The 23,966-nt window shown below is 35.1% G+C and overlaps 1 protein-coding gene across 3 annotated transcripts; it reads left to right on the top strand.

The window, feature by feature from the left end:
* The first annotated feature begins 4,805 nt into the window (after nt 1–4,805).
* On the top strand, nt 4,806–22,588 carry LOC110790799 (uncharacterized). 3 transcript variants are annotated; one of them, XM_021995566.2, is made up of 4 exons: nt 4,806–5,658; nt 9,463–9,996; nt 10,125–10,339; nt 10,957–11,173. In XM_021995566.2, exons 1-3 carry the CDS (start codon nt 4,876–4,878, stop codon nt 10,233–10,235), a joined length of 1,428 nt encoding a protein of 475 aa, XP_021851258.1. In that variant the 5' UTR covers nt 4,806–4,875; the 3' UTR covers nt 10,236–10,339; nt 10,957–11,173. The 3 variants fall into 3 exon arrangements, with proteins under 3 accessions (XP_021851258.1, XP_056682557.1, XP_021851259.1); XM_056826579.1 differs by lacking the exon at nt 10,957–11,173 and adding an exon at nt 22,345–22,588 and having other exon boundaries at nt 4,819–5,658; XM_021995567.2 differs by lacking the exon at nt 10,957–11,173 and adding an exon at nt 12,951–13,129 and having other exon boundaries at nt 4,819–5,658.
* Nucleotides 22,589–23,966: the final 1,378 nt, after the last annotated feature.

Genomic DNA, 23,966 nt, shown 5'->3' with positions numbered 1-23,966 from the left:
TAATGGTGGGTTAAGTGTATGCATATAACTACTAAAACTGGGTTTTAATAGAGTAAAGTATGATTAATGGTGGGTTAAGTATATATTATGCCTGTTATATTTTTATGAATGTGATTTTGGATTTGCAAAATTCAAGCAAGTTGTTATAAGACGTTTGTTTTTTAACTTGCTCTGTAATATACTATTTTATCGTCCATAAAGCTTGAACTCTAATGAGTAATTATAATGATTAGTTTTGCACTTGTTGAACATATTAGTTTTTTATCACTATTTATCATCGTGATCTTGAAGTGTTTGATACTTGTTTAATAATTAGGGCTTGAATTTGAATCGATAAACCAACTCATGTCTAGTCATAAGTTCTTAAATGTAGAAGCTCAGGAGTTCTGGTGGAGGTGCTAATAGCAGTGTAATTCAGCAGCAGATCTGATCAGCTTCTGATATGATCAGCAGCAGATCAGTAGTTGATCAGGTCAAAAGCTGATCAGATCAGCAGCAGATCAGTAGCTGATCTGAGCAGTCTCTGATCTGACCAGCTATTGATCTGCTGCTGTTGATCTGTTGCTGATCCGATCAGCAGTAGTAGATCAGCAACTGATCTAATCAAAACATCGAATGCTAGTTATGATGATTTATGTGATTTGCTTTTGCAGACAAAAAGGGCTAGCTCATGAAGTACTTCAGTGGTTCTTGTGTAGATTAGAAGCTTTGTTTGCTGCTGATGCATATATGATATCCTTGAAAACTTGGGATCAGGTAATCTATTTTTCCGAAATGGGAGCATGTAGTCCTCTGTATAACTTTGCATTTATTTGTTATGTGGCGTAGAAGTTTAAGTTTAATAACTTTGCATTTATTTGTACTACAGAGTAGTATTTTCTTCTCTTTTTCTTTTAATTTCTTTTACTAAATTTTTTGTTGTAAATAATAAATATATGGGACTAGCTCACTCAACTTGCAGGACTATTAATTGCTTAGTTGTTGTTCTTGTATGGATTTTCACTTTCTGTCATGTGTTGTTACAGGTTCGTCATGGGCAGGAGCAAGTTCTTTCCGGTGCTCATGGACTAATCACGCAAGGTTACTACCCTTTAATAGATACGCTTTCCAAAGACATTGACATACGGTTGAATCAAAGGTATCTTTTTTGTACATTTAGTAACATTATAAAGTGACTAAATAAATCTTCAGGAGATTTTGATTATGAAAAGCTGGATAGGCGCTAAAGTAAATTGACTGGACACTAACACCAGTTCTCGTTGCACTATCTTCATTCATATTCCATGTATTTTATTAGTTATCATTATGTATTAGGGTGAAGCATTGATGACTCATATAACTAATTGGAAAGGAATTTAGTTTAAGTAACGAGAGGTCTAATTATCGAAAATAGATCTATGGGACTCATATCAGTAATAAGATAGTATACTTATGATGTCTTTTTAGGCTAGAAATTAGTTAAAAAGAACTTTCGCCTATAATTGGCATGAACCATCAAACCGTATTCAAGTTCAATGTTGACATTTGGGAAAGAAAATGCCAATTTGGGGCATATATGACCTGTATCATCCCAAATGAGCCTTATGTGTGCATAAATAACTTGAAATGAATCTTAGAAACCTCTAACTAAACATATGAAACATAAAAAAAAGGTTTAGAATGTGTCCTTAGGTTCATTTGTTGACATTTGGGAACGAAAATGCCAATTTGGGGCATATATGACCTATATCGACCCAAATGAACCATAGGCGTGCATAAAGAACTTGAAATGAGTCGTATAAACATATAACTAATCATATGAATCATGAAAAAGGTTTAGAATTTGAATATAAATTCGTTTGTTGATAGTTGGGATCGAAAATGCCATTTTTGGCCATAAATGGCCTATATCGACCCAAATGACCCTTAGGCTTGCATAACGAACTTGAAATGAGTTTCATAAACATATAACTAATCATAAGAATCATGAAAAAGGGTTAGAATGTGGAAATATGTTCGTTTGTTGGTAGTTGGGATCGAAAATGCCATTTTTGGCCATAAATGACCTATATCAACCCAAATGACCCATAGGCGTGAATAACGAACTTGAAATGAGTCTTATAAACATATAACTAATCATATGAATCATGAAAATGATTTAGAAAGTGTCCTTAGGTTCATTTGTTGATATTTGGGATCGAAAATGCCATTTTTGGCCAAATATGATCTATATCGAGCCAAATGAGCCTTAGATGTGCATAAAGAACTTGAAATGAGTATTATAAACATATAACTAATCATATAAATCATGAAAAAGGTTTAGAATTTGAATATAAGTTCGTTTGTTGATAGCTGGGATCGAAAATGCCATTTTTGGCCATAAATTGCCTATATCGACCCAAATGAACCATATGCGTGCATAACGAATTTGAAATGAGTCTTATAATCATATAACTAATCATATAAATCATGAAAAATGTTTAGAATGTGGATATAAGTTCGTTTGTTGGTAGTTGGTATCGAAAATGCCATTTTTGGCCATAAATGACCTATATCGACCCAAATGACCAATAAGCGTGCATAACAAACTTTAAATGAGTCTTATAATTATATGACTAATCATGTAAATCATGAAAAACATTTAGAATATGGAAATAGGTTCGTTTGTTGGTAGTTGGGTTCGAAAATGCCATTTTTGGCCGTAAATGACCTATATCGACCCAAATGAACCATAGGCGTGCATAACGAACTTGAAATGAGTCTTATAATCATATAACTAATCATATAAATCATGAAAAATGTTTAGAATGTGGATATAAGTTCGTTTGTTGGTAGTTGGGATCGAAAATGCCATTTTTGGCCATAAATGACCTATATCGACCCAAATGACCAATAAGCGTGCATAACGAACTTGAAATGAGTCTTATAAACATATAACTAATCATATGAATCCTGAAAAAGATTTAGAAAGTGTCCTTAGGTTCATTTGTTGATATTTGAGATCGACAATGACATTTTTGGCCAAATACGATCTATATCGAGCCAAATGAGCCTTAGATGTGCATAAAGAACTTAAAATGAATCTTAGTACACCCAGAAAGTTGTTTTTGCGACCAATATAATTTTTGTTTTCGCATATAAAACTTAATTTAATTTATTGGTTTGCATGTACGTTGTTGTTTTAAAGGTTTTCAAAACTCCAAGGGAGGGGCCCTTTACCAAAGAGGAGTTGGATGAAGTTCGAGACAAATGGGCTATTTACTTCAACAATTGTGAACGATAGAGCAGGCTTCTAGTTATTTGTGACTCTTACATTATTTTGTTATTTATCGATTTAATTAATTACATTTGAATTAATTCGGTAATATTATTGGAAATTTGAAATTTATATCATTTTTGAGGAATGTCAAGCTGATGTTTGATGAAACAATATTCTATAAATTATAATGCAGAATTTTATATTGCAAAATCAGAAATTATATTGCAGAATATTAGGAATTATATTGCAGATTTTTTTTTTTTTTTTTAAAAAAAACTCAAAAGTTGCCCTTGTTTGCAACAAGAGCAACTTATGTGAAGCTTATAAGTTGCCCTTGTTAAAGGCAACTTTTAATAATTTTACAAAAGTGACCCCCCCATTGGTGGCACTTATGAAGGGCAACTTATAAGCCTATTTTAAGGGCAACTTATGATGTTTTTTCCTCTAGTGTCTCTAGGTATACAAGTGGACTAGTGGAGGATCATATTTTGGTGGTTGTGAATGAATTATACAATTGTTGAACTCATGTACATCAACTTATTCGGGTTTGTGCTTTTGTAATTTTCGGTTCAACTATTTGCTAAAAGTGGTTACATTTGTCTCACTATCTACGTTTCAAATTATCAGTTATTTTTTACTAATAGATAATTGAAGATATTAACGGTTAAAGTTATTCATTTATAAACACGTAAAAGTAAAAGTGGTGCAACTATTTCTAAATGGAGGAAGTATAATCTTGCATGCCTTGCATGCATATAACCTAGTATTAGGGGTGAGCACAATAAGGTACCCTGCCAAAATTTGAGGAATCGGAACCGAAACCTGTTGCAACATGTTCCTGAAAATGAGAACCGGAATCGGAACATGTTGCAACAGGTTTCTGAAAATGAGAACCGGAAACAGAACCTGTTGGAACATGTTCCGATTCAGGGCACCCTGTCATTTTAAAATTTAAATAAATTATTGTTAATTTATTAAAAAAAAGCTACTTTATGATTTGAACTTTTTTTTCTTTATAGTTTGAGCTTACATTGAGCTTCTATATTTATATTTTCTTAAAATTAGCTTGGATTATTTTGTATTTTGGGTATATGAAGCATTTTTATATGACCTTGTCCCTTATTTTGAGTATTTCATATTAGAATTTGAGAATCGAAACCAGTTGCAAAAAATTCCGATTCCGGAACCGCAAGTTCCTAACAGGTTCCGATTCCGATTCCGATTCAGGGTACCCTAACGTTTTGCTCACCCCTACGGCCCTACCTAGTATCACCTACTTCCTCCGTTCCACAAAGGATGCATCATTTCTATTTGCACGTATGCCAATACGTTTTTTTGAACATTAATATCTCTAAATGCGTATAAGTAAAAATTATATAAAGTTGATATTTAGAATTCTTGCATTAATACGAATTTAACAAGATCGCACTTGACTATGTTTTTTCTTACACAACAAAAAATAATTACCAAAGTTGATTGATGAATAGTGCGCAAATGAGAAATGATTCATCTATTGTGGAACGCAGAAAGTATATACTAACGATTGTTTGTTTTAGAAAATGAAATATTCATAAACAATTTATCCGACCATTGCCTAACCCCCCCACCTCCGCTTTCCTTTCTTTTACCTCAAAAAAATGCGAATTTCACCGGTGAAAATCCCACCTTCTCGCCTAAAACTCCTCCTCATAATCGTTTTCGCAACCTTCACTTTTTACCTCCTCAACCGCCACCACTCCCTCCTCCACTGCCCTTCTTCTCCCACCACCGCTTCCGACCTCTTCATCCACCAACAATCTGTCTCCACAACCACCACCACAACAACCACCTTGCACCACCTTTTCTTCTCTGTCGCTTCCTCCGCCTCCTCCTTTCCCCGTCGCCTCCCCTTCCTCTCTCTCTGGTACTCGCCCAATTCCACCCGCGCCATCCTTTTCCTCGACAAAGCCCCCCTCCGCTCTCTCTCTCCATCACCCCCTCTCCCCTTCTTCGTCTCCGCTGACACCTCTCGCTTCCCTTACTCCTTCCACCGCGGCCACCGCTCCGCCGTCCGGGTCGCCCGCGTAGTCAAGGAGGCTGTCGACCGTAGTGAAAGCAATGTCCGTTGGTACGTCTTCGGTGACGACGACACCGTCTTCGTCCCCGATAATTTGGTTTCCGTTTTATCTAAATATGATCACGAGAAATGGTACTATATTGGCGGAATTTCCGAGAGTTTGGAGCAGAATTTAATTATGAGTTTTGGGATGGCTTATGGTGGGGGAGGGTTTGCTATTAGCTCCCCATTAGCTAGGGCTTTGAGCAAGGTTTTGGACTCTTGTTTGATGCGTTACCCGCATTTGTACGGGAGTGATCATCGGATTTCCTCTTGCATTTACGAGCTCGGTATCGAGTTAACTCATGAACCCGGGTTTCATCAGGTTTGATTTGTTGCCTTTTTGTTTGTACTAATTGATGGGTGTTTTATGTTAATTGGTTACTATGCTCTGGTTTCTGGAATGTCAAAATTTGGTGTATTCTTATTTTAATTGTCATGACCAGGAACTGATTGTAGCTACTCCGTAGTTGCCTAGTGCTAACATTTTGTTCTCAATTCTCATAAATTGTTGACTTTGATTACAGTACAGCGTGCTTGGGTTTGTGTTGTTATCAAAATGTTGAAATTCAGTGCATTCTTCTTCTTCTTTTAATTGCCATGATCGAAATGGTTCAATTAGAGTTAAATTAGGATTAATTAGGTTAATTAGGTTTTAATTATCATTAAAACCAAACTAAAGGCGTTAGGCGTTAGACTTCCGTTCAAAATTGGGGCATCTGGTGAATTCTGATAAAATAGAGGTAATTATCATTAAAACAAAACTAACGGCGTCCGACTTCTGTTAACAATTAGGGCATTTGGTCAATTTTTGAAAAAGTAGGGGCAGTTTGTGTATTTTGGAAACATAGTGGGTATTTAGCGTATTACGCGAAATATAGGGGCATTTCATGAAAAACAGTCATGAAAATACTTAGGTAATTAACATAAATGAAACGTTATCTCACAGTGGCGACTCTCCTTTGAGGATTTCTCTTTTGTCTATTGTCAATCATTGTGAGTTGTGAGTTGTGAGTCTTGTGACTCTCAAGGTTTGACCGACACAGAGTTTAGGCAATTTAATTGACTTATTAATTTATTAGGTGGTAGTTGATAGTGGGGTATTTTTTTTAATATAGTTAGTGGAAAATGTGTCAAATAAAGGGGAAGGGGTGTGTTGAATTTTTTAATGTTTTTTTTAAAGGGAATAGGAATATATATGGTTCCATGGTGAATGAGAGAAATGATATATACTATTAGTAAAAATATGCCATTTATAGAAACGAGGTGAGTATTAGGGGAAGACTTTATAAGGATAACAAGGCGAGTATTAAGGAACGGAGGGAGTATTATTTTTCCTGCTTGACAAATGAGCGAATTTCCATGAGGTAATCATTTCCAAGACTTTCGAATGAATTTCTGAAAGAGGGACAGTTGAGCGCCATCAATGTCCATTGGGCCTCCCATCTAAGAACCAAGATTCTCCTTATCATTTACTTAGTGGCCGGCGGATCAAAGAACATAGGAGGAGTGTCATGGCAAAAAACCACGAACGATTTTTCCTAATTGACCATTTCCCTTACATGGCACAAAAGCTACCAAAGCATGCCCAAATGACCTTACACGACTAAATCTTGGCTTTGAAACAAAAGAGGGCGTTGTCTGCAAAAAAAGAGATGCGAGATTGACGGTGGAACGAACCATTCTAAGAGAAGAGAGTTTCTTCTTCAGAAGTCTTCTCGAGAGCACCTCCATGCATAAAATAAAGAGATGGGGTGTCAACCGATTGATACACACTGCATGATCATTTGAATCCATCCATTCTTTTGGGAATGCCATTGCCACAAGGACTTCCTCAAGAAAATCTCGTCGTATTCTATGGTAGGCCTTGCTAAGATCGACTAGTATATTGGCACATTGTTTCCCTTTCTTTTTCCTTCGAACGTAGCTCATTAATTCTGATGATTTGTGACAATTATCCACCATAAGCCTTCCGGAGACAAAGGCATTTTGGTAATCGGCTACTATGTCAGGCATGATAATCTTCAATCTGTCCACAAGACTTTTTGGAAATAATTTTATAAGTTGAATCATAAAGGTTTATAGGGCGGAACTTACTAACTTCTTCCGGTCTATCCTCCTTTGGAATGAGGGTTATGAAGGTTTGATTTACTTCCCGTAGAAGAAATCCCGATGAGAAAAGCGAGTGGGTCGCTGAACAAATATCCGGGCCCACTTCACTCCGATACTTCTCAATGAACATTGGCCGGCCAGGTGACTTCATGGGCTTGGACGAGAAGGCTGCTGCCCTTACTTCGTCGTTAGAGAATGGAGCAAGAAGGCCTGCTGCTTGGTGTTGATCGAGCCAAGGAAGGTCCTTAAGCCAACTTTTGTCAATAGGCGGGTGCTGACCTTGGCCTTGAAGATATCAAAGAAATGCGATCGAAAAGCCTGCTTATTGAATCATCCTCGATTAAGTATGTACCATTGCCATCATTGATGCCTCGAATCTCGTGTCGCACTAACCTGCACTTAACACTTTTATAAAAGAACTTTGTTGTCTTGTGACTCTTGTCATCAAGCGAGTCCCACCTCGACTTTGCCCGCTGCCTCCAGTAGAGCAACTGCTCGGTTGCTTGAGCAGACACTTACTCCCTTCTCCCTTGGGGTGCCGCCGCATCACTCACGCTCCCCTCCTTATGTTGAAGTTCCATTACTTATTACTTCTCTTAGTATGAATCAGAAGATCAAATTAGGGATTCTTGACTATTGAGTATGGTAGAAGCATGAGCTTCTTGATTGGCTTTACACTGCTGAAATGGTCTTTGTTTAATGTGCTAGCTATGATACTCATGAAAAGTATTTCACTGAAGTTCCAAATGAATAGCGAAGATAACATATATGTTTATACGATGTTTAGTTTTAAATTGTTTCAACATGCCGAAATTCCGTGTACTTCTGTTGTTGTCTAAATTTCCATGATCGAAAACTGATTGTATTTCTCAGATTGATAATTCAATGATGGTCGACATTTACGCGAATAGGCCCATTAACGATTGGCAGAGGGTACATGGTTGAAAGGTTAAATGAAAGGATGATTAAATATTTTGCAAGCTGCTATATTTTTCATTACAGTTTTGGGGAGTTTGGACTAATTTGAAGACATGATCATTTTGTATGATCATGACTGCTGCAGTTTGATTATCAAGATATCAGATTATTATGTATATTAGTCTTTCCTCATTGAATGGAGTAAGGGGTTTGGTCTGAAGATTCTTAAGAAGTGTGCTCATTTAGTCTCGCCAGCTGTCATTTATAAAGCAGCAGTCTTACTTAAACAGGGGAGGGGTATGGGGATCAGTTTGGAGTGGTATGTATTTCTTAAGTTGTGAGGGGTAGGTTTTCCCCTCTTTGTGAATTGATAGGAAGATTGAGTTGCTTATGAAATTATGGATACACTTGTTACCAGATTTTTGGGAAATAACAGAAGTTACTAGTCTTACTACTTGTTTATGTAAGTTACTAGTCTTATATGCACGCGATGCGTGCAAATATAAGAAAAAGATTTGTGTTTTTACACTTGAACCTGAAATAACATGTAAAAAATATAATATAAATGTGATGCGTGCGAATATAAGAAACATATAAGTTAGATAGAGCCGAACGCATATAAACAGATTGATTAAAATGGTAAGAATTCTTTAAGGGGCTAGATTGATTAAAATGCTTATTTGGGTTTTTTTCCTATTGGGTAGGTTGTCATTATATTCTCAATTCTATAAGTGTGGAGGGAATTTTAGTAATCCAAGGGGACACCAAAAGTGTCTTTAATAAAATAACCTCACCTCTTCACTTATATAATAGAGATTCATTATACCATGGAAATGCAGATGTAGCAACAAGATTATGAGGCAGAGACTTTCACGGGGAGTCGGAGATATTACCTGTTACTCTTATTGTGCTTTTAATTTAACCCAGTTTGACTGCGGATGTTTTGGGTCATTCTTGATGCACATTAGTTTTGACTGTCTTATGTCATCCACTTTTGAATGGGTCCTTTTGTTTTCATCATTCTTAGTTTCGGACATTGAGGTCTATTTGGATAACAAGATGATTGATCAAATGTGTTATTTTAATTTTTACTTGTCAGGTTGATGTTAGAGGAGACTTGTTCGGCCTGCTTACTTCTCATCCTCTGTCACCTCTATTATCTCTTCATCATTTGGAGATTGTGGATCCTATTTTTCCTCGCAAGAACCGGACAGAGGCAGTGCAGCACCTTTTCAAAGCTGTGCGTGCTGACCCTGGTAGAATTTTGCAGCAAACTGTTTGCTATGACCACTCAAGTAATTTGACTGTTTCCGTTGCTTGGGGCTATGCTGTTCAAGTATTTGAAGGCCATCTACTTCTCCCTGATATTCTTGCATCACAGAGAACTTTTACACCGTGGAGAAGGCGTGGCATCAATATAGCAAGCCAATATGTATTTGACACAAGGCACTATCCTCAGGATCCATGTAATAGACCCGTGGTTTTCTTTTTGGAAGATGTTGCTTCTGGGACAGGAAGAGTCTGGAGCAAATATAGACGAAACATTACTCGTAGCTGCTCTCGACCTGATGCTATTGAGAACCTGAAAGATATCAAAGTGTTTGCCAAAAAGCTACAACACAACGTTGGACAGGTAATACTTTTTGTCATTGCATACAAAAAGAATTCATATTCTGGCATTGTTTTGCCTTTGGCATTTTTATAGTTAAACTGTTGCTGTGATTTTGTTTCTTTTCTTACACCAGACTTGTCTCATCTCAGGTGATGGCACCCCGTCGTGAATGCTGTGACATAATACATCCATTTAAGAAATCAATGGTCATTGACATCAGACATTGTGGCTTTAATGAGTTGATAGCCATGAATGCATAGCACCAGGAGCAACTGATGACTAGCTTGTTCCGTGTGTTTAAGTTCTGGTGGTGGGAAATCATGAATAGCTGCTTTATGAAATACAGTTTGATTGCATCATAAAGGTATATTTTTTTTCTTATCCTCCTAGTATTGTCAGCATTCGTGGGTCATTTGTCAAAGATAGCATATTTTTGCAGCTTTAGTTGTTTGTAAGATTAAATACCATCTGTCTTTATCCAGCTTAGATTTTTATGCAAACATGGACTACTAAGGAATTAGAAATTACTGGCAATAGACTTTCAGTTCATTGTCATCATCAGATTTCGAAAACCAGTTGTTGCAGGCTGCAAACTCAACATGAATCCCTGCCTTTCAACGTCGAGGGATCACAAAAAGTTTCATACACACACTATTTTTCCATTAATGTGGTGCAGCTAACCTCGAAATGGGCTTGCTGGTACTAATACAATACCATAACTAATAGGTGGCAGGGATATCATAATCACCAAATACAAATAACACAATAATCAAAATCAGTCCCCTCTGTTGTTTTCTCTTCGCGTTTTGAAATTGGAACCCAGCCTTCGCTGCTAAATGATTTCATTAAACTTATTGAGTACATCCTTTCTTTTATTTTATTTTTTATTTTTTATGAGAACTAATTTTACCGAATGTTATTTTTTCAATTGAAGTGAGTGTGGTCTTTGTTCGTGACTGCTGTTGCCACTTTAAACTGCAGGTTTGCAATAGTTGGCCCAAATATTCTTCCAACCTTTCGTTCAAATGAAGATGGTGTGGGTGCCAACTGCCTAGTGTTGGCTCCCTTCACTCAACATTGTTTCTGCCACCTGTTAGTTATGGTATTGTATTATTTGTATATCGGGGACTCAAGCCTCTGCTTCTTTTCTAACACCAATATAGAAATTTCAGAACTTATAATAGATTATTCATTTCTATGTCTTTTTTTTTAACATCCGGATCCGACCCGGGTCGCACACCTTGCTTATGGTGGGTGAGTCTCCCAACAAGAATTTCTGCATACGGTGAGGCTCGAATCCGAGACCTCCCTTAAGCGGCATCAATCTGCTTACCACTTGAGCCAACTCTATGTTGGTCATTTCTATGTCTTTTAAGTTAAGTTAAATCTACCAAGACAACGTTTCTTGCTCTTAGCCGGTAAATATGTCTAATGAAAAGTTGTACCCCATACTTGTCTTACCAACATCTCTTTAGGATCTCTTTTCTCTTAGTTCTGTATTTATTGCTTATGTTTTGAAAAACAATTGTGATTAGCAATTTTTGTGTCCGATTGCCTGACAGAAACGTCAAGGAAAACACCACCTCGTTGACGACCTTGATTAACAACTTTTTATCTGTTTTTTCAAAAAGACAAAAAAAAAAGTTTTTAAATTTATTTATTTTTTTAAATTTGTTAATTTTTAATACTAATTAAAGTAGCGCAAAAAAAAACTAAAAATAATAAAATAATAACTAATTGAATAACAAAATAGATATGGTATAAAGACAAATAGTTACACTCATAAGTCGAATATTATGATTTTTATATAGGAAATATTACATTAAATAATCCAATCTTTTGATGTTTCCTCATTTGTAATCTAACCTTTCGATATCATCTAACAATCCAACCTTCGCACTCCCATTAACTTTTATTACACCTAATTGGTAAACGAACTGGTGGAGCAGGTAACCTTCCCAAGTGGCATGCAACCGTTCGTTGTTAGTTTTTCAAATATATAATCTTCTGCTTATCACATTTTTCATTCTTCTCCGTTTCCTTTGTTCAATCATTATTAATTTCTATTCTCTGTCCTCCACAACACTACACCCCCAAGAAAGCAGCATGCCTCTATTGACAACCACCTCCGTCCTCCAACGTTCTTCTACACATCGACCAACATCGCTCTTAACATTGTTGCCCTACAAACTAAGACCCTTCCCCATTCTCTTCGATCCTTGCTTCGTGAAAGCAACCAAAACCCAAGTTCCAGTTTTGGAACTCCTTGCTCAGAAATTTCGGACATCATCATCCTTTGGATACCATCTATCACTAGAGGAAAAAACATCATAAGTTGTCCTTAAAAGTGGTTTATAAGTTGCCCTTCATAAGTGCCACCAATGGGGGGTCACTTTTGTAAAATTATCAAAAGTTGCCCTATCTTATAAGTTGCCCTTGTTTGTAACAAGGGCAACTTATGTGAAACTTATAAGTTGCCCTTGTTGCAACAAGGGCAACTTATAAGCTTCACATAAGTTGCTCTTGTTGCAAACAAGGGCACCTTATAAGCCGCACATATAATCAAATTCATATGAATGGTTTGGATGGTTTGATGGTTTGACAAATGTTCTACAACGGTATTGGATGGTTTGACAAATGCTCACATATGTTCTACAACGGTATTGGATGGTTTGACAAATTAATCAAATTCATGGAGGTTGCGTAGGAAAAATCAATTATTAAGGAATCAAATTATTTGCATTTTGAATGTAAATTGAGAGTACCAAATTGATGAGAATTATGAGGCTGAACTTAATTTGATTAATCAGTGAGACCAACTTTTTTATATTTTATATTTTGATTTTTATTTCGGTGATGTTAATTTGTGATTATAGCGTTGATGGTGTTGAACTGTAGATGCATAAGAATTTATGTTACAACAATCAAATACAATTTATAGTTCGTTTTTCATATTTTCTTTGTTCTTTATTCAGAATAAGTCCGATTTTGTGGAGAGATATGAGATGGTAATGGAGATTCACCACAAAGTCGCCGGAAGAACTGAGAAAATGAATCTTCAAATTGAAGAAAGACAAATATGGAAATATATATGTATACAAAGCTAGACTGGTAGCAAAAGGTTACAAACAAGTTCACGGTGTAGATTACGATGAAACATTTTCTCCAGTTGCAATGCTTAAGTCTGTTCGAATAATCCTTGCAATTATTGCATTTCATGACTATGACGCATGGCAAATTGATGTCAAAACTGCTTTCTTGAATTGTATTCTTCAGGAGACTGTGTTTATGACGCAGCCGAAGGGTTTTTATTGATCCAAAGAATGCAGGAAAGGTATGCAAGCTTAAGAAATCCATTTTTGGATTGAAGTAAGCATCCAGGAGTTAGAACATGCGATTTGATGAAGCAGGCCGTGCATTTATTTCATCAAGAATCTAGACGAGTCTTGTGATACAAGAAAGTCAATGGGAGTAAGATTGCATTCATAGTTTTGTATGTTGATGACATACTACTTATTGGAAATTACATTCCTATGCTAGAGTCTGTAAAGACTTGGCTCGAAAAGTAATTCTCAATGAAGGACTTAAAAGAGACACGGTACATCTTGGGCATCAAGATCAATAAGGACAAATCTAAAAGGCTGATTGGACTAAGCCAAAATACTTATGTGGATAAGGTGCTAGCTCGGTTAATTATGATGGAAGCCAAGAGAGTCCATCTATCCATGACACATCGCATATATCTAACCAAGACTCAGTGTCCCAAAACATCTGATGAGCGTAGAAAGATGAGTATGATTCCACATGCTTCGGCTATCGGATCTATTATGTATGTTATAATTTGGACAAGGTCGGATGTTTCGTTCACATTCAGTACAATGAGCAGGTACCAATTAGACACAGGAGAGGCGCATTGGACTGCTGTCAAAATATCCTAAAGTACCCGAAAAGGACAAAGGATCAATCTCTAATCTATGGTAGGACCGACGAGTTGATTGCATACGGAGACAAGCTTTCAAACTGACAGAGATGATTTTAGATCACAGTCTGGTTTTGTGTTCTACCTAATGGCGGAGCAGTCAGCTGGAAAAGTGATAAGCAAAGCACAATTGCGGTAAGCACTATTACAGATTCTATGACTAAAGCCAAGTACATTACAACCTCGGAAACAACAAAGGAAGCCGTTTGGATTCGGAAGTTCGTAGAAGAACTTGAGGTTGTCCCCTTCATTAAGAGACCAGTGACTTCGTATTGTGATAATAGTGGAGCCATTACCCAGGAAAAGGAGCCTAAGAGCTATCAGAAAGTCAAACATGTACTGTGGCAATTTCACATAATTCGAGAAATCGTTAAACAGAACGAGATTTGCAAGCTTGGAATTGACGAACGTCGCAGATCCATTAACAAAAATATTGCCACAAGTGAAGCACAACGCACATGTAGCAACCATGTGAATCAAGCATATTGGAGAATGACTTTGATTTTCTCTAGTTTTGTTTTAGAACATTTGTTGGATCTATGTTTAAAACAATTGGTTTAACCATTTCATATTATAAAATTCTATTTCCATATTCATTTGATTTTGGTTTATTATTAAATGATAAAGTCCAAGTGATTCAAAACATTCAAATGGGAAATCAAGATTGAATTCTTTGATAAAGACACACCCGTAAGTGAACTTAAAAATTGAAGTTACAAAGGATCCCTAATCCAGATCATTGAAAGGTTGAACAATGACTAATGAAGATTAGATTGCAGTAGATTTATAGTTCAGTTTCAATTCTTGAACTAGACGGGACTTGCATGTCAGAAATCTTTTGCATAGATACTTATTGGAAATTCGTATCAGATTGACCATGAGAACACTTTAAGAGATTAAAGTCATGTCATAAGTCGTTCTCGTTAACGGGAACCATTCCTCAAAACATAAGTAATTATGATTAATTGTTTGAAGATTAGTGCTCTTTGATGCTCGCTAAACGTTGCACCGTAAAAGGAGACAATAAGAGCAGTATTCATGCTTACTATGAATCAAAGTAAGTATTTCATAGATTGCAAGATTGGATTGTCCTCTTATCTTTGATGGGATAAGGTGTTATGGTATATCAAGGCCTCTCGAAGAGTTAGATACTGTGAAAATGCATGGTCTTGTTCAGAATGGTTAAGGCTTAACCTTCTGTAAAAGTTTAGTAGTTTAACTCACTAATCCGAGAAACACTTCTGGACCTAATAAGGATGACTTGGATCTTACCTTATGTTCAGTAAATAACATTAAGACGTTGGATCGTAATCGTATACCGTATTGCGTATATTCGTAAGGTAGGCGAAATGAATAATCATATCATACAACGTTGGATTATCAAAGTACTATACGATAAACATTGGCCGAAAGGCTATTAGAACAAATACAAGGAGCTACCCACGAGCCGAGTACGCAAAGCACACGAGACCCAGGGGCATCTAGGCGAATGCGCGCAAGGCAATTGCAGCAACATCTAGCATATGGTTGTGATGTGCCGCGCGCGGGCCTACACAACAACACATCAGCGCCAACAGTTGGCTTGGGCGCGACCTAAGGCCCAGCGCTGGGCGCGTGTGTGTGCGGCAGATTGTGTTGGTCGGCCAAGGCGTTAGGCCTTTTGTTGGTTGACACAATTAAATGTTAAGGGTTAATTTATTAAACCTACCCCATATCATTTTCCATACTACATTATTGTTTTAACCCTAGAGACATCAAGAACCCTAATTCTCTCTGTGTGTCCAAAGTTGAATATTTCCCAAAAGATAACTACCTTAATCTAGATAAGGTAGGCTGTGACCACCCAGGCTTCCCTTTTCATTAATCGATTTCCACAACATGAGGGGAGTATATGAGATGAACTATAGTACGGAATCTATTCTTATAAAAGGAAGGTTGTGCATATGGGAATTGCATCACTTTTTGACCCCCTCACATATGACCCCTAAACTCGCAAATTATTAGGTGCACCCGGTTGCGTGTAGCTCTACACGCAACCGGGTTAAAACTACGTCGTTTTGATATTTTTTGCCAAAAAAAATAATAATTTAAAATCACATAACTAACTTCCCCCCAAAACCACGCATATCATGGTTACTTTACAAAAACAATCAGTTATTTTTATTGATTAGAAAAGTCAAAGATTCTATTAATATTTTAACAAATCTTTACAAAAACAATCAGTTACTTTTATTTGCATTTAAATCTTTAACAATTTACACTTGTTTTATTTGCGGTTTTATTCATACTCCATATTTCTCGTATCATGTATTAAATTAATATGGAGTAGAAATACAATACATGTGTAAAGGCATATAAAAAAATATCATAAAACAAAAATACATTGAAGGTGTAAAAGTACATGATAGGACAAAATAAAATAAAATACATTTAACCAAAAGCACATAACTAAGACCAAAAACACATTACTATATATAAAAGTACATCTTACTTCACATAAAAGTACATATTTACAACTACAAGCACATAACTATGACCAAAAAAACATTACTTCGCATAAAAGTACATATCTACAACTACAAGCACATAACTAGGAAGAAAAGCACATGTTCAATTGGAAAAGGAAATCAACACAAAATAGGACAAAATCTAATTACTGGTGATAAACACTACGTCTGCCATTGATTAAGATGCATGACTGTTCTTTGGTGTAAAGAAAACCCATGAAATTCCAATTAATAATAGATAAAATTAACAAAAACTGTCAAAATAAATAAAATAAATTAACAATTAAATTACACATGAAAAGAACATCAATACACACTTACTTGGATAAATGAAGATTAACACATACGAAATTTACGAATTTGAGCAACTGTGTCGCCTAATTTGCGATTTTTGGAGATGAAGATGTTCTTTATTTTGGTTTTCCCCTTTTGACGACATCAACGAGGATTCTAATTGATTCTCTAAATCTTTTTCCTTTTCTATTGACTTTTTATTTGGCAGTTTTTTAAATTTAAAAATTATATCCTAATAACTGCCAAAAGATACCAAAATACCCGGAAAGTAATTTTGTGTTATTAATTTATTTTTTGTTTGGGTAAAAAACTATCAAAACGACGTAGTTTTGACCCGATTGCGTGTAGAGCTACACGCAACCGGGTGTACCTTCTACTAATTGCCTAAACTTAGGAAAATTAATCTTCATGAATCTCAATTCTCTTGAATCTCCATAGATCACCATATTTGAAACTCTTTTGACACTCATGCTTGATTACATAATATGAAGTACGGAGTAATAAATAATTGAAATTTAAAATTAGAAAAATACAAACGATAAGCAGATCGTATTTAATTTACATTCAAATTAACGATTCACATGGTGTATTTTCTATCCTAAATTGGACCATACCAGTCATAATCATGAAAAATATATATAATATAATTCATATTACATTAAGCATCCAAGCATTTATAATATCATAATAAAATAAACACAATTTATTTACTTATTAACTATTAATAAGAAAATCACCTTTCCAAAATAAGTATAAAAGCTTAAACAATTTAAGTTTAATACTATTTAGGAAACTTATTGTTAATGTGGCTAGAACAATCTTATTAATCACATTATTTTCATAATATTGAATAAATTAACAAAATTTTAACTGCATTTTAGGTTTGTAAAAAGTTAGATTTCAATTTAAATTTTTATTAAAATTAAATCTAACGTACTACATTTCAAAATTTACGACATAATTATCTTATTTTGTTCAAAAAATTTAGAAAATAACAACTTTTTTCCAAAAAAATCGAATATAATTGTGAGGGTGATTTTTTTGAATTTTATTAACAAATAAAATCAGGAATTTTAATTGTTATCCTTAAATTTTATGATTAATGGAATTAAACACAAAAATTAACTAAAATCAATTGTATACAAAAATCTCAAAAGTTAGTGGGATAATTACAAAAAAAAAGCCGGCCACTGTAATAAAATTAGGGGACGATCAATAGATTTATGTAGCAAATTAAAAATCATATCTTTAATTGTTACTAATTATTTTCATGATTAATCTTTTTAATCAATAAATAATTTTAAATCTAACGAATTTAGTTTTTGAAAATCAGAATTTTTTTGTGTGAAACTAACTGTTAAATTCGTCCTTATATTAAAAAATTCAGATTTTAATAAATTTAGTTTGAGCATAAATAATTTAGATCACATTTTATAATTTCCAATCAATTAATATCATATATAAATTTTGCAAATTCAAGCTAAAAATAAATCTTCCTTTAATTGAATCAAAACAATAAAGTTGCATACAAAACATGATCATATGAATATTATGTAATTAGGCAAAACCGATACCATTGTAGTGTTATGTAGATGCATAAAGCAGAATTTCAGGAAACAATTTTCTAACATATATATCTATCATAGGACTTTGTACATAACATACACATGAATCAATTAAAGAGGATTAGATTACAACCTTTGTAACGTGTTTTCCTAGTTGTATGCAAGTTTCCATGATCTGAGATCCCTAAGTGTTGCTCCTATTAGTCCACGGACACCAGTTGAACATACATTAATTTCTGCTAGAACGGAAGAGAAAATTTTCTCTTGCTTTTAGTGGTAGTATAAGCGGTGTTTCCAAGGGGAGGGTTTTTCGGTTTTTCTTTTGTTTCAAATGTACTTCTTAGCTTATTGTACGTAAAACCTAATATTCAAATATATAATATTAGTGTTCTAGGTTAATTAGGAGAATTAATTCTACATCCCTTTCCCTTTATGGTCGGTTGGTACAAGGCCCACTAATGGGTTTGTTTGCCTTTGTTCAACTAGTGTTGCAACGTGTGACTTTATATGATTAATATATTTTAGTTGTAGGCCCAATCAATGTTCTCCTACTAATCACATTTATTCTCTAGCAATTAGCAAATGTGATTACTAAACAATTAACTTATTATGTTCATAGTCAATTCCTATTTCATATTTAGTAATTGTCGGAAATGCTTAAGGAGATATTTCTTCACAGTGACATATCACTCCTGGTTTGGTAAAATGAATAAATGACGACAGAAATCTAACAGTGTGTTTGGGAACTATAGTTTAATGAGAAATAGTGTGTAAAATGGTGGAAATAGGAGAACTCCTTAATTTTAGCTTGTGGGGGTAATTTCAATGGAAAAGTGAGGAAAATGAAATGTGCGAAAATATATGAAAATCAACTAGTTATATTTTGCCTGTTTTATTTTCCTCACTTTCCCCCTCAAAAGTGATGGAAAAACTGTGAAAATCAGCAGTGCCAGTCCTGACCTTTAATGCGTCCTAGGCAAAAAAAAAAAAAAAGAAACACTAGCCCTTACATATAAATAAAATAAAATTAATTTCAATATTTACATGGCAAATATATTTTTAAAATATTACGCTTCATTATGCTTTTACGATACATTTTGTTTACAAAAGTAATAGAGATAAATTAAATTCAAATTTTTTTCTTTTATCTTCTATGATGTTGTTAAAAGAAAGATGATGAACATTTTGTTTTCTGTAATCAGTGAAGAGTATGAATGTGTGAAAGAAATTGATTGTAGATCGTGTAAGAAGAGTATGACAAGTGAATCTTTATTGGACAAGATTCTTAACATAAGTAAATGTAGGAAGACACAAAGAAGATCCTAGCTTCGGGATTATTCCGCTTTCGTCAATTGGATTACTGTAAATCCCAACAGTCGTATCATGAGGTTCATGTATTTAAACTATTTTTTTAGCATTATATTCATGTTCTAATGCTGGTCGAATTTTCTGTATTTTTTTTTTCTTTTCGATTTTTTTTTCGGATTATTGGATGAATCGTGAAAAAACCGCTGTTTTCGAAACATGTCGGAATTTCAATTTTTCTAGTCTAATTCGATTGGAAACATTCTAAGTTGAAAGCACGAGTTCAGATTTTCAAATTCAGCGAAGAAGTAGGACTTTTTGTGCGTTTTTTGTGTTTAATCAATTAAAACGTGAATAATTACGGCTTTGAAAATTAATTATGATTTCTAATCTATATTATAATTAATTGAGATTTTTCCTAATGATTCATTATAATTATTCTGAGGTTATAAAGTTGATTTCATTCATAAATTATAATTATAATCCCGTTAAACCCTAAATTATTGATTTTTTGATCGAAAATTAATTAGATTAATTGGTCAGATCGAAAATTTGTTTAGATGAGTAGGGGAATATGATTTCATGTTCAATGTCTCATTTAAAAATGCAAGGATTAAAATTTTGATTAGATTCGTTAATTTTAATCGTTCACCTAAACCAATTTTGATAAAAATCTAAAATTTAAATGTTTGGAATGATTTAAATGTTTAGATTAGTTTATATAAAGTATTCAATTCAAATTTTTGTTGATAATAATGGTTCGTTAATTTTGAATAATTGTTAACCTATATTAATTAATTTCATTAATTGGATTGTTTGAAATTTTAATAAATCACCCACTTTAATTATTTTTTGTAATTAAAAACAATGAGAATGGTTGAAATTATGAAAATTTTAAATTGTGCAAATTTTATTTTGTAAATCTTAAAAATTTGATTCTTTGGATGTTCGTTGGATGAGCAACCACTCGCACAAAGCGAGTGTAATACCCCAATATTTATGATTTTATAAAATATATTTTATAGCTAGACTAAGGTTGTATTTATTTATTAAATGAGTTTTTGTAAATTAAATAGTGTATTTCTATTTTGTTAAGTAACCTATTTTAAATTTAGTAGGAATCTTATTATGAGAAGCTATATAACCCTAAATATCTTGCCGTCCTATTCTATCTTTGCTTCTTCCGCCTTCTCGTTTCTATTGTTCTACGTGTAGAATTTTAGATCAAATCAAGTTTTGATCTTTTCTCCAATATCAGTGTACATATGATATTCATGTAAGACCCACTAATCTTCTTTATCAAATCCATTTTGTTTTCCATCTCCAGAAGCCTTTTATAAAAATATTCCATCATGTCCCATGGGATCATCTCATCATCTCAAATTTGTTAATGCTTTTGTCAAACCCATATACTTCATTATTTCTTGTCAACATTGCGTATCCACCACCGCCGTTCGTATCTAATCAGCTCTTCCAACTATCGTGTGTCGTGGGTGGCGATGTATTGTGAATTTGTGATATTAGTATTATCACATCGGATGGTAATCACGCTTAGTCCCTTCTAATTGTTTGTGTATATTATTATTTGTAATCACGTGCACCTAATTCTTTGGAGTTGTTTGTATATATTCCTTAATTATATGTTATCATACTGTTCTGATTTTGGTGTGCAAACTGTACGATTTATATTTGTATAGATGTTTATATATGTTTTGGAAATGTATCATACGAGAGGTTGTTATTAATGATTTTTTTTTGAGTTGAATTATATTGTTTTCAAGGTATAATTAGCGATCTGATGTTTGTTATTTGCTAGTAGATTTCAATTTGCTGTCTTGCACTATTGTTTAGAATTTTGGGATTATTGTTAATAAGGATGTTCGACATTTTGCTTGAGGTTTAGTTAGTTCTTAAGAGGAAATATATTATTGGTTATTAAGGGCTAGTTCAATTGTTGAGAATATAATGATTGAAATAAATATTGGGAAGTAGTACATACTTTTGTCTTAAGGGAGTAAAGTTTAAGTAATGGATTGCTAATCTTCCGTCAATTGTTATTTGGACTTTGTGCCAGTATTGAGAAATATCGATTATTAATCTAAAGTGGGTACTGATTAGATGATGAGAAAATGTTGAGAATAATTATCATATTATTGGTTTGAGGCTCAACGTTACATATCTTAGTCCTTGGCATGTTGGTAAGGAGATGATAACCATTAGTAGAGAAGCAAGATACAATCTTTATTTTTCTTAATATCTCCAAAAGTGGGATTTGGTCCAAAAGTGGCCTTGACTCAGAGAGGCTTTCTAGTAGCTATTGAGAGTTTCAAGTTTTTATACTTGTTGGTTTATTATTCGAATTACTCATGTCCAAGGCTAGGTATAGAACAAAGTGCAAATATGGCACCTATTGGTTTGAGTACGTTTAGTAGAGGAAAAGATCATATTAATATTTGAGGTTCATATGAAGAGAATATTTATAGTTTCCATAGAGTATGGAGTTAGTTTTATCTTTGGGATCATACTTGAAACGTAGTTTCATACTACATTGTTTACATGAGCCTTTATTATTCTATATTTTATGTTTCTGTTTGTCACATGTGATTACTCAACTTTTTGCTGACATGTGTGTTTATTTGCTATGTGTGTTTGCGGCCATGTCTTTTCTTGTGGTGGCCCTGCGACGATCCTTTTGGAATTTGTCCTCTATGGTGAGCAGTCAAGATGACTGGAACAGATTGATCGTGAAGGATTGCAGTTAGAAGTTAAAGGAGCTCAAGTGTTACCGTTTAGTCTTTGATAACAGTTGTACAGTTGTAAATAGATCACATAGTAATTGAGTTGTAATATTTTGAGTTTTGTAAGCCTTAGCACTTGACAATGTGGTCAAGTGTGGCGGTGATACCTCCGATTTAGGTGTAAGCTTCCGCATATTTTTATAAAGTCTTTTATATTCTTATTTATTTAAAGTTAGTAATCGGGGGTGTTACAGCGAGGGGTTGTTGTCCGTGTGTGTGCGCGCTGCGCACATCATGGCCTCGTGCCATGGCTGTGGCGCACGTATGCAGCGAGACAAAGGGGCAGAGGCAGCGAGTCGTTCTACCCCATGGCTTGCACCTATAATGATGTGCGAGTGCCAGCACTAGGCGAAGCCTTTTGGGCGAGCGTCTGGGGCAGCGCGCCAAGCAGCGACGTGACAGGGCAAGCTAGGCGAGCCAGTCCGCGCTGGGCGAAGCAGCAGGGGCATCAACGAGCGAAGGCTCGTGCACGTGTGCACTGTTAGGTTATGATACATATGACAATTCATAAATCATGCGGAAAAACCATAAACCCAGGAAAACATATTATTTACACATAATCATTTAGCATAGATTAGATGCATACTCTTTGTTGCGTGCCTTCCCTAGCTGCGCCCGAACCGAACAAGAACAAGTCTTTAGGACTCCAAGTGTCGTCCCTCCGTAGATAGTCCACAGCACGTCCGGATCCGCCTTAAGATTGACCAACTAGAATCGCCCTTAAGGTACTATTATTTTCGGCACTTTATAGGCAAATGTGTGACTGAATTTTTCTCTCAAAAACTCACTTTGAATACTTTGAAACTTGTGTTATAAATTGTGAGCCCTAGCCTCATATTTATAGCGGTATGGAAAGGGAATCGAAATCCTATTCAGATACAAATTAATTAAACCTAGAATCCTACAAGAACTCTAATTTAATTAATTTATCAAATAGAATTAGGAATTTAATCATTAACCGAACTCTGCATGTTTTAGGAAACGTGCACGAACACAAACACTTGCACACACACGCACGGCAGCCACGATGGGCCCCATGCGTGCGCGCGAGCAGCAGCCCACTCAGCGCCCGCGCGCGCTGCGCGCTGCGCGTGCTGTGCGCGCTGTGCGCGCTGCGCGCTGCGCGCAGCCTGCTGGGCCTGGCCTTGCGCTGGGCCTGGCGTGGCTGTTTGTGCGGCGCGCTTGGCTTGCTGGGCGATGGCCTGGCTTCGTGCTGGGCCTCGTCCGGCAGGCCTCGTCCGATGCTTATTCGTACGATGCGCTTCCGATTAAATTTTCCGATTCCGGAATTCATTTCCGATATGAACAATATTTAATATTTCCGATTCCGGAATTAATTTCCGTTTCGAACAAATATTTAATATTTCCGTTTCCGGAATTATTTTCCGATTCCGGTAATATTTCCGATTCTGACAATATTTCCGTTTCCGGCAATATTTCCGATTCTGGCAATATTTCCATTTCCGATAATATTTTCCGACACGTACCATGTTTCCGTTTCCGGCAACATCTACGACTTGGATAATATTTATATTTCCGATAC

Source organism: Spinacia oleracea, chromosome 4, assembly GCF_020520425.1.
Source record: "Spinacia oleracea cultivar Varoflay chromosome 4, BTI_SOV_V1, whole genome shotgun sequence".
NCBI classification, from domain to species: Eukaryota; Viridiplantae; Streptophyta; class Magnoliopsida; order Caryophyllales; family Amaranthaceae; genus Spinacia; species Spinacia oleracea.
This window is presented reverse-complemented; position numbering and strand designations above follow the sequence as displayed.

Excerpts from the sequence above, each read along its gene's own strand:
- LOC110790799 (XM_056826579.1), top strand. The coding sequence starts at position 4,876 with ATGCGAATTTCACCGGTGAAAATCCCACCTTCTCGCCTAAAACTCCTC. Across the intron at positions 5,659-9,462 it reads ATGAACCCGGGTTTCATCAG|GTTGATGTTAGAGGAGACTT; the intron begins GTTTGATTTGTT and ends TTTACTTGTCAG. Across the intron at positions 9,997-10,124 it reads TACAACACAACGTTGGACAG|GTGATGGCACCCCGTCGTGA; the intron begins GTAATACTTTTT and ends GTCTCATCTCAG.